Raw genomic sequence first — 12,722 nt, 5'->3', positions numbered from 1 at the left:
GAAGTTAATTATTATTAAAAGTCACAATTGCGATTATTTCCAACCTGGAAATTTGCTGTAAGAACTCTTCTTCTGTTATATATAAAATTGGAAACATGTCACAGCTTAAAAAAAAAGTTGTTACTTTATATTTAATAATTATTATAAAAATCTAAAAATATTTTTGTCTTTAATTGCTGAAATTAATAAACACTTAGGAAAATGTTATTTTGATAAAAATTCATAATTATAGATTCCTTCATAGATACACAAGTTATTCATAATTCTTGAAATAAATATAACAAAAAAATGTTAATAAAATGATTCTAAAAACAGATTTGATCAATCCTAATGTTACTTACGCCAATATAAGGGAACTAAATAAGATATATTTCTTTGCTAATATTTTATGGAAACAAGACACAAGAACAGGAACATCTGCCTCCAATTTCTGTAAGCACATTTCATATGTAAATCTTTTAGATTCAGAAAGATTATAAAATAATTTTAATTATATATAATTTATTATACTTACATAATTGTTGCTCATTTCTGTATCATATAAAATAAATTTGTGAAAGCATTTTATTGTTTATTTCGCACAGTAAAAAAAAATATTTATAAAAAAATTTACAATAAAGTATTATAAAAAAGATTCGATATTAAATTGCAAATAAGTTATCTTCATCGGCGAAAGAACTTTTTATTAAAATACAATCTGCTATTTATCACATTTTTGTAATCTTATATTTCAACACATGCTGTTTTACGCAATAAAGACATTGATTGTAGAATGAAACTTACATATATTTGATTATGTACATTCAATGAAATTTTTTTTTAAATAATATCGGAAATAAGCATTTATTTTTATCAAAATCTTTTTTTATTTATTGAAAAATAAATGAAATAATCTAATTTATTTTGTGTGTGTGTGTGTGTGTGTGTGTGTGTGTTAGTGTCTAAAAGAAAAATTTATTTAAATCTACATAAAAAAGTAACCTAATGAAGTCTAATGGTTAAAATAATAATTTTGAATTTCTAAAATGTAATCTCAAATTTTTAATATGTAGAGCAATTTTAAATTTTAGAATTTTTTATGTGAGTGTGGTGTGTACTACATAATCACACTTTTTTCATAAAATCATTCAGAATGTGATCGATGTGCACCACCGGTAAAGGAGGATGCACTCCAGGATGAGATTTTCGATGACATATTAATCCAGGTTTTTGCGTGAAAGCTTTCCCACAAATATCGCAAACGTATGGTCGCATGCCCGTGTGAATTAACAGATGCTGCCTAAAAGCAGTCCTACGCGCAAAAGCTTTACCACAAATGTGACAGTCATGCGGTCGATCGCCGGTGTGGGTCATCATGTGCTGCTTCAATCGGTGATTTTCTGAAAAAGACTTGCCGCACTCTTCACACACGAAACTCTCTCTACGCTCATGTTGCAGCAAGATATGTTGATCCAAATTTTCCTGCGTAACCATACGCCTCTTGCAAATTTCGCACTTATATTTGGGCTTAAAATGCGCCCATTTTTGGTGCACGTACAGCGAATTGCTGTTGGAGCAAGTTTTGCCGCAGACGTCACATATTATCGGACTCTCCTTGTGCTTGAAACGCACATGCAATCTCATGTCGCTCTTCACTTTGAATTTCTTGTCACAGAACTCACAATTGTACTTGTATTCAGACCCATGCTTGCGATCGAGATGCTCCTTCAGCCGTCGTCGGTTTGGACATTTAAACCCGCACACGTCACAAGAGTACTCCTCTGGCTCGATAATTTTTTTGCTGAGTCTGCGTCTTCGTTTAATCACGCGTTTCGTAGAATGTTTTCTACTGATGTGCGAACTTAAAGTCGATTTATTAGTACTCTCGTAGTTGCAGAAGTTACACTTATACGTAACGTTCTTTACATTGTTTTTAGTGTTCGTCATCATTTCCTGTTCGTGCACTGTGTCCTGATGATACTTTAACATTTGCATCACGGGGAAGCAAATATTACACTCATCACAAGCATAGACCTTTTCATCCTCCTCCTCCTCCTCCAGTTCCTCCACTTCCTCCACTTCCTCTTCCTCCTCCTCCTCAATGCAAGGTTGATCTTCATCTGTCATTACTAACTCGTCCATCGAAAATGCATTCTCGTTTTCCACCTTTAATGTATAAATATTATTCAACATGTCCGTATACATCACATTGTTGTCACTTGTAATTACGAAGTTTTCCGCATTGTCAATGTTGATTTTCGAGATTTCATCATCTTTTTCATCACATTGATTCTCTTCTATTTTTGACGTTTGATTTACTGGAAGGAAGGCATAATAGAGACATCCTTCGAAATCAACTAGTTTCCACGGCTGCATTGGAATAGATTCTTTGCCATATAGAAAATGTCCACTTCCTTTTACGACCCTGAAAATCATACAATATGTTAGTTAAGAATTTTATTATCAAATGTTTTATTAGAATCTTTTTGTCGTAATTTTATCCTTTTTATATCTCTAACAAAAAGTTTGATACTTGAAACAAAATAAAGGATACTTTGTAAATGAATAAGGTGCATAAGGTACATAAGGTGCATGTTCTAAATAAAACATAAGTTTTAAATTTCATTAATTATTTGTATATTCCAATAATTTTTTCTAATCTCTCAAGAATTACAATCAACGCCAAAAATCACACTTATTTCTAGTGATAAATGGAAGTCTGTTTTGTAGTAACTCACATATTCCGTGACATATATTCATTAAACAGTTAAATCACATTCGGTTACAGCTCATGTATGTAAAAAAGTATTTCTAGGATATAAATACGGTGTTACACGTATATATAAAAAAATATATACCATTCAAATGTTAAAATTTAAACATTCTTTCACAATAGATTTACTGTACTCCCAAAAGCGAATAAATGTACAATAATTTTATATGCATACATTATATATTTAAAATAGCTTTAAAGAAAAGATAACAAAATAACGAACAAAAAATGAAATTCTAACAATCAATTGCTTTACGAATATTGTTAAATATAAATTTCATCATTTTTAAAAACTTCAAAGATTCTTATAATTCTTCTTTAATTAATATATAATGCTAAACAAATTAAATAAGATAATAATGTAATGCATAACAATGTGAAACAAATTAACATACTTAGAAATTTCGTTTAATTTGAGAATATTGATATATTTGATATTATAATATAAAAAGATTCATTTATTACACGTACATATGGCAATTAAAATTTTTTGTAAATAATATATTCAGTTGTCTTACAATATAAATTGTCATAACATCTCTAAATATCACTGAATAAAAAACTCGTGTTAAGGAGCATCTCGTTCGCAATTATACAAGCATGTTTATTTTTTATACATTGCCATCACCGGATAGTCTATTCAAATATTCAGAATCGTCCAAACTTTAATGCAAATTTTATACCGATCAATCAGCGTGTCAACCGTTCATAACGTCATTCAAGATATGATCGATGAGGACGCGCGGCAAAGGCGGGTGAGAACCCGGATGCGACTTCCTATGGCTGATCAAACCTGGCTTCTGAGTGAAGGCTTTGCCGCAAATATCACACACGTATGGCCTGATACCGGTGTGAATGAGTAGATGCTGCTTGAGAGCTGTTCTGCGGGCGAAGGACTTGTTGCAGATGGTGCAGTTGTACGGTTTGTCTCCAGTATGGATCCTCATGTGTACCTTTAATCTGCTGTTCCGCGAGAAAGTTTTGCCACACTCTTCGCACACTACGTTCTCTCTACGCTCGTGCTGCCTGAGCATGTGTTCATTGAGGTTCTCCTGGCTGACCATTCGCCTCTTGCATATTTGACACTCATACTTGGCCTTGTAATGCGCGAATTTCTGATGCACATACAAGGAATTGCTATTGAGACAGGTCTTACCACAAACGTCACAAATCACCGGCTGCTCCCGATGACTGAAACGTATGTGATTCGTCAAATCACCTTTGACCTTGAACTTCTTACCGCAGGTCTCACAGGAGAACTTGAAGTCATCCGTGTGCTTCCGCGCAACATGTATCTTCAACTCATATTTGTTCTTGTTCTTGTAGTCGCACTGACTGCAATAGAACAGTTCCGGTTGCGCATCACCGTCGTAAATCCGTGGCTCTTTATGCTTCCGCTTAATATGAGAGTACAGCGATGACTTCTTGGCGGTCTTGAAGCCGCACTCGTTGCACGCGTACACCTCGTTAGTATTCTCTACCTTGTGCCGGCGTTTATGCGAGTATAACGTGCTCCTCTTCGCGCATGTAAAATCGCAGAGATCGCAATGTTCCTCGACGGGCCTCTTCTGATTAGGTTGTTCCGGGACATCGGCAGTCGATGTCTGGCTATCTTCCACACATACTTCTTTTTTAACTGCCAACGAATCTTCGTGCAAGATTGACTTTGTTCTTCTAGTCATTCCGCGACTGTGCGAGCCAGCCGATTGATTAGGCTTCTTGTGAGACGTATAGTTATACTCCGTTATTCTACGTTTTTTTTCCATACAACTTGCGTCCAATTTTTTTTTAGATTTTTTATGATTTTGTACCAGATGAGACGCCAGAGTAGTGCTTCTTTTACACTCGAAATCACATAAGTTGCAAGCAAAACTCGTCGTATTTTTGTTCCTGTGCTTGAGCATGTGTTTGCTTAAATTTGCTTCATTCGAGCACTCGTAACTGCAAATAATACAAATGAATTTCTTCGGATTCGTATTGGCCGCATGCTTCCTCTTTACATGCGCGTCCAAAGTCGTCAATCTATTACACTCAAAATCGCAAAATGTGCAAACGTATTTTGTTCCCCGTAAACGCTTTTGCGCCTTCAACTGTCTAGACTGTCTTCGAGCATTCGTCCTTAAATATCGCTCATATTTTTCTTTCAGACGTCCTTCACGAAACCATAAACGCATATTGTGCGTCACTTTGTGGCGACTCAGCATAGACTGTATAGGAAATTTCACACCGCACTTGTTGCAAGTGTAATTATCGATAACTACCTTGCGCATACGCATCGAGGAATCCATGCAATTACGGACGCTGCAACCGCTGATTCTTCGATTTCTCTGCTGATCCTCGGTCTCTTCGACTTTAACAGAGGTCAACGATAATATATCGAATACCTTTACATCTTCCTCAGCTTTATCGGTATCGTTTGACATCGGTATTAATGAATAACGCAGTTTACCGTAATTATCAGCGTGCTGCCATAGTCTCATCGGTATCGAATCTTTTCCGACAATAAAGCAACCGGAATCATCCATCTGCAAGATCTTCTTGCTGCAGTTTTGCTCTCTAAAACATATTAAAATACAGCAGTTAGCTTCAATGATATTGTTAGAAGTTAAACATCTCAATCACTACTTACTTCAGGTCTAAAAGATGTTTCAAGAAAGTTTTGGATACAATTGAATCTTGTGGAACTATTGCATGATTTGAAAATCATGAATTCAGTTATCTTTATTAATCAAAACTGTTCATTATAAGAATCTTTTTCCTTCGAAATTAAAGGAACTCTATTAAAATTAATTCTAATGATTCAAATCTATACTATGTAAAGAAAAAGGGCGTATAATTTAAAAATTGTGTAACATAAATTTCAGATAACTTAATGCAATACATTGTTTAATAAGTATAACCGCTTTGTGGCAAATATTTATAATTAGTTTAACTTGTGTTTATGTTAGTTTAACACAATTCTTATTGTTTCTTGTATATCTTTAGACAAGTGCATTTATTAATTGTGTGCAAAATCAAATATAAGTAAAATAATTTTACATGATTAAAACATATGTATTATGCATTAAACTCATCGCATAATAAAAATCACATTATAAATTCCAAATTACATCATACAGCTCTCAACATACAGATCTTTTGCATTACGATAATTGCATGCAATTTTGCATTACAATAATATCCATTTTTAAACTTTGTTAAAAAATTTTTATTAATTTTGGCCTTATCCCTTTACAGTCAATTAATTTGACTTGTATTTTTATTTCACTGGAATTAAGGTCTTTAGGTACCTATAGACAAAAACAAAGTTTTAAAAAGTTAAGCAATTTTGAGAAACCTTCAGAATAGACGGAGAGATGGATGGACAGACCATACTGTAAAATTAAGTCGTTTGCTATGAATAAGTTTTTGCGCTCAAATATCTTTATTGTCGTATGCTTTTCATCATTTTGACATTTATCTTCATGTTGCAACTGTTTGTAAATACAATTTTTATCATCCTAATATTTACACTTGCATAAATGTTGCATAAGATAACATCTATTCTGACATATTTGGCCATATATATATATAATTACAAACTACAGTATGAAGCTCTATATGTTTCAAAAATACCGCCTCATTTTTTAACAATTCAAGACAAGATTGACATTTGTAGACGTAGATGTTAATATGTTGTTTTATCTGATGGTATTTAAGAAACTTTTGCCAACTCAAAACCGCCAACTTAAAACCGCAATCTGAACAATGAAATAAATTCTTGTCGCTTTTATGTAATGACATATGAGATTTGAGCAATGTCTTGCTTTTTAGACATAAACATTTTAGGCCTAATTAATAACCATTAATTAGCTCCCTCTAGAGCATTTTGTATGAAACATTTTTTTCTAACTCGTTAAAATATTTTACCGGTCCAATACTTTTGTTACCCTGTATACACATTTTTAATAAAAATATTAAATCAGGAGTATACAAAATATTATATTACTACATTTCAAGAAATATTAAATTGAAATATTAAAATATGGTACTATATTTTCAATTGATCTCTATTACGTAAACAAAATTATAAGGTTTCGATATAAAAATAAAATATAATTAAACGGTTACAAATTTAAAATAAAATAGGACATTAAAAATAAACTGCACCTAATATTAGATCGATACACATATTACTTCTCTTATACTGTATTACATTATCAACAGATTTATTGTAAATCGTAATACGAGTACGTTAAATTTACAGAAATAAAAAATAATAGAAAGTTTATTATTTCATGAAATAAAATCTTCAAATTTATTTTAAACATAACGTCACAAAATAAATAATTGATTGCAGTTTTAAAATTTAATTTAAACCTGACCAATTGTAATATAGCATTAATTCATAACTTGATTTTGAACAAATATTTTAATGTATGTGAACATAAAATCGATATATCAACATAAAAGCATGTACTTCAGGGAAAAAATTTCGGAATCTATACTTGTCACAAGATAATACATTAATACTTTACATTGTCACCTTTGATGTAGGCAAGATTATCTAAGCTATGTTATATAACAATTGTATCGCCACTGAGATAATATTAAAAAATCACACTTTCGCGCTTTCAAATTATTTATATTTAAAAAATACAAAAATTTTTCGAATTACTCTCCTCATTTTCACATTATTTTATCTGTTGCATATACTAGTCACTTGCCACCATAATTAAAAACAATTTAGTCTTACACGTCGTACAGGAGATTTACAATTCTGATGAGTAGCGATGAATGTACGCCAGGATGCTTCTTCCGGTGTAGTATTTCTCGTAATGTACGAAGTTTTAACCATACATATCTGCAGTAGCAATATGAAGGCGTAAACATTATCGTGTTATTTTATCTTATGGCATTTAAGATTCGAAACCCTTTGCCAACTTGAAATCACAATCTGTAGGGAAATAAATCCCTGTCGTTTTCATGTAATGACACATGAGATTTAAGCAATGTCTCTGGTATTAGGCGTAGACGAAAAATTGCGCACTCGTATGGATAAAAGTTGCTGTGAACATGCAGTTGCTTTTCTCATGTGCCTTTTCAAATACTCATTTCTAGCAAATCTTTTCCCACAATAAAGGCACATAGGTCTCAAATATGTACGCTTTAATTTTTCAGGATATATTTCTGATGACGAATTCAATTTGTTCCTTTTATCTTTGTACATTTCTTCAGGCTTCTCCATAGGTTTATCAGCAATCTCCCTTTTTACTTCCGGCGAAAAATACCTCGATTCTACAATCGCATTTTTATTTGCATCTTTGAGAAATTTGTAAGAATCTGGCATCGACAAAGAATAAAGTTGATAGTTGCTTTGAACCACAAAGAAAGTCTGTTCAAGAGGATCACATGGCACAGACCTAAAAGTAAAAAAAATAAGTCAGTTTAATGCAAAGCACATACACAGACATGTGAGGTCTATAACTGTAAAAAATATCTTTTTATATTCTATTAAACATTATACATTCAATAAATACATAAACAATATGTTATAGAATATTATAACATATATAATAATTAAATTTGCAATTTTAATTGCTAATTGTTGTTAAAAAATGTTCCCTTTATACTATAAGCATTTTTACAAATTTAATTTTCATTACATTATAATTAATATTTATCATGTGAATAACATAGAAACTACATCGTACCACATTAATCATTATTCCACTCCGTTTTACTTTCAAAAATGTATGTCTATCTGTCTTGTACTATTGGAATATAATGTTTAAAAGTAAAATTCAATATGTATTCTTCTGAAGCCATAAGCTATTATAAATAAAATGTTAATGAAGCATATTTCTCTATCGTACGTGTACTATTCGTTGCTTTTTTTAATAGAAAAATTATTACATTAGTACAACTCGATATTTAGAATAACTCATTTACATGAAAATATTTTTCATAGCAATTGTTTTGAAAAGCATTCTTTACAATGATAAAAAATTCTGTTGCTTAAAATACGATTTCCAGTTAATTTATATTATATTTTATTATATTGTTACTTTCTATTATATTTAAAATATTTTCTACAAAAAGGTTTCGTCAACTTTTTAATAGTACAAAATTCATTTACTAAAAACATATGTATTTATTAGTATCTTACATCGATTTTATACTGTACATTGCATCGTCCCATTTGACAAACAGAAGATCACTATCAAACAACTGACGAGGATTATTCTCGAAGAAAGTCTATATTTTCAATAAATTTTGAAAGAAATTTTCATTTTACAGAAAACTGAATGATAATATTGCCAACGTCAAAAATTTAAATTACATGCGGATTATTTAATAAATAACATATGCTTCTTTGTATAATCAATAAAAAAGCAAAATTCTTATTCAATACAATATAGTGTATCGTTAACAAAAATATATTACATTCTTAATCGAAATTTCAAACTGAAGTATACAAGACATTATGATAAATTATGATAAATACCGTATTCAAGTTGCCTAATTTCAAGAAATATCATTAAATTTGACATTATAAAAATGGTGACATATTAAATTCTACATATAAACAAGATTGGAAGACTTTTTATAAAAATAAAATGCAATTATACTGTGAGCGAATTCAAGATAAAGCAGAACATTGATAAATAAACTAATATTAGATTAATGCAGGCATCACTTCTCCTATACTAATTACACAATTTTATTATAAATCATAATATAAATATATTAAAGTTTCAAATAAAAACTAAAAAATGACACTTTTGTAAAATGATAAAATTGATTTTCATTTTATAAAATAAATATTTAAATATTTATATTTAATATCGAAAAGTAATCAATACTTTATTTTAGCAGAATTTTAAAATTTAGTTGTAAATTTGATCAATTGTAATATAACATTAATTCATAATTTTATGTCAAATAAACATTTTAACGAATTTAAACGTAAAATTGATATACCGACATGAGAGCATATACTTTCGAGAAAAGAATCCTCTAATTTAGAATCTATACATCATAAGATAATAACGTATGTTATTACGCTTTTGGTGTAGGCGGGATTGTCCAAGCTGCGTTACATGACAAATGTATCGCCACTAAGATAATATTAAAAAATCACATTTGCATATCACGCGCTTTCAGATTATTTGTATTAGAAAGATACAAAAATTATCCGAATCATAAAGTCATTCTTCATTTTCACACGTTCATCTGTCGCATACACTCGTGAATCACTTGGCACTTTTATTCACAATAATTTTATCTTGCACGCCATGCAAAAGATTCGTAATTTTGATGGGTGGTGGCGGTGGATGTATACCAGGATGCTTCTTTCGATGCAGCATCATCGGTGACCGTTGAGTAAAGCTCTGGCCGCAAATGTCGCAAACATAAGGTCGCTCGCCGACGTGGGTTAGCAAATGGATCTTTTGCGAACTGAGGCAGCCAAAGGTCTTGCCGCATATCGCACAGAGATACGATTTCTCGCCCGAGTGCGTCCTGAGGTGCTTAGTGAGACCGTACTTGAATTTGAACTCCAAACCACATTGTTCACAAACATACTTCATTTTGTGCAACTCAGCGTGACTATCGAGATTCTTCTGGGTTTTGAAACGCTTCCTACAAATCTGGCACTCAAACTCCTTAACTTTTGTCTTGTGTTTATAATGCTTATGGAAATATAAAGAGCTCTTGCTAGGATAAGACGTGCCGCATATATCGCAAACGCAGGACTCCGTATCATGGTCCTTCATGTGTGTCGTGTAATCAGACTGCACCTTGAACATCTTACCGCACTGCTCACAGCTATAATTATAATCTTCAGTGTGCTTGCGAATATAATGTATCTTCAGATATGGTTTCGTGCGTGCCTTGAAATCACACAAGGTGCACGCGTGAAGCTGTGCAGGTTCATCGTGGATTTCCATATGCCTAGAAAGATACGCACCAGTCTTGAAGCCCTTGGAACAGATCGTGCACTTGTGTGGCCGTGAATTGCTATGCTTGAACATGTGACTAGTAAGCTTGCTCTTGCGATCAAACGTGATGTAACAGATTTCGCAGATATGCGACTTCTTCTTTAAACTAGTTGTATTCTTGCCAGATCGCGTTTTTGAGAGTACATCTTTGCGCCGTTTTCTAAAGTCCAAAGGAGCGTCATCCAAATCATCCAAATCATCTAAATCTTCGATGATGGTTTTATTTCTCTTCCTGGTCTCAACGCGTCCTTGATTCTTTTCGACGCGATTATTCTTCTCCTCTTTTCTTTCTTGTTCTTTCAATTCTTCGATTTTGGAACTATTTTCCTCGGTAGGTGGCGGTTCTTTCATCATAAATACGCTCAATGATTTTGGGATGCGAAAATAATCGTCTTCCAGTTTTACTATCAGAAAAGTTGGTGAGAGTGGATCTAGCTGATTGTACCTAAAAAAATTATAAAAATTGTCAGTCGATTTTGATTTGTTAGGGATATGGTCGTGCTGGTTGCACGCGAGCATGCATTGGTGCAACTTCAGCTAAAAGTTTCAATAAAAAAGAAGCTTGGCTGAATTTCATAAAAATTATTTTTCTCCACTGCTTACAGATATTTTCTTAGATAAATATTTCTCATTATTCTAACATTACAATTTATAACAATAAACAGCAAAGTGACCTTAAACTAAATTACATATAAAACAAAACATTTGATTACATTAATATATAAACTATATGATACAATGTATAATATATACAATATTTATTTAGATTATTTAGGCCCAATTGCATTAATGTTATACCGACTTTAAACAAAACTTAAACATATGTCTGCTTTTATTTAGAAAAAAGATGAAGACAGATATATATTTAAATCTCGTTTAAAGCCAAAATAACGTTATTGCATCCGGACTTAATGCATTTAATTTCTAAAAAAAATTTAATTTCTGTAGATCTAAAACTGAAAATATATTGTTGATTTTATCACGTATTGCAATATAAACATTACTGAAGTATGCACAAGTCTCTAAGTTAGATAAACAAAAATTGTTGAAAATTTTACGAGATTAATTTATGCAATGTAAGATGTAAGGCATTACTTAACTTTCCCTTTGAATTGTTTTTAAAGTCTCGGTATTAAATCGATATGTATCAGAAGAACAGAAGTAACAACTTGCATTCTTGTAAAGTTACTCTTAAAAAATAAGAAAAAAAATTAATTAAGCTAAATAATTATGAAACATTCTAAATAAACTAACTTTTCGAAATGGATGACAATGACAGTAAGAATCCATGATTAATCCTTTCGACGTTTCGTGAGATAGAAGGTTGTTTTTTTTCACATCCCAGAATTAAATTTCTTGCACGATTAATTTTTCTTCTTTTTTTTTCATATTAAAGAAAAAAAATAAAACATAAAAAGTTTAGTTCTCTCTTGTGAAAAAAGAACAGATTATAGATCACTGTGTAAAATTCACATCATTAATATCACAATGCAAATTATATAATAGTACAATTACGAGGGTAGATAAAGTCATTTTGCTTTATATTCTGCATTCTACGTTATGATTACAATTTGTAACGCTCCATCAGATCTTTTGAATACTTTTGAAACACTTTTGATCCTAATGGAAGATCAGTAGACGATTGCCCAATTCGGTGTGCATTATATCAACAAATATATTTCGTACTTTTGCGAGTTTATCCTCTCGGAAAATTTCGAGCGTTTTGATGAACTGATCGCAGAAACAATAAATCCATTAGTCGATCGCATAAGAGAGAATATTATATATCAGACTTCTATACAATCTTGAACTTTGCTTCGCTATGCGAGCAAATTATATTAGTCATAACAAGCTTAAATACTTTTAAAATCTTAATTCACACGTTGTACACATAAATTGTCTAATTTTTAATTTGCTCAATATACCAATTCTGATGCATAAACTTTTAATTTAATTCTTGCTCTTCCACAAAATATTATTTAAGATGA

The 12,722-nt window shown here is 31.4% G+C and overlaps 1 protein-coding gene across 3 annotated transcripts in view; it reads right to left on the bottom strand.

The window, feature by feature from the left end:
• Positions 1–12,722, bottom strand: part of LOC105193298 (zinc finger protein 436) — a 52,106-nt gene that overhangs the window by 5,835 nt on the left and 33,549 nt on the right. Inside the window, exon 5 of one of the 3 annotated variants that reach the window (XM_026131248.2) lies at positions 2,593–5,308. The exons of 1 other annotated variant lie outside the window; for it this stretch is intronic. In XM_026131248.2, the coding sequence (XP_025987033.1) occupies positions 3,451–5,308 (1,858 nt within the window). In that variant the 3' untranslated portion in view covers positions 2,593–3,450. Of the gene's footprint in view, positions 1–2,592; positions 5,309–9,876; positions 11,180–12,722 lie in introns of those variants that run through there. One more of the 3 variants, XM_026131251.2, reaches the window with a different exon arrangement.

This window comes from Solenopsis invicta, chromosome 1 (genome assembly GCF_016802725.1).
Source record: "Solenopsis invicta isolate M01_SB chromosome 1, UNIL_Sinv_3.0, whole genome shotgun sequence".
Lineage (NCBI taxonomy): Eukaryota > Metazoa > Arthropoda > Insecta > Hymenoptera > Formicidae > Solenopsis > Solenopsis invicta.
The sequence above is the reverse complement of the archived record's forward strand: the minus strand, read 5'-3'. Positions and strand labels throughout refer to the sequence as shown.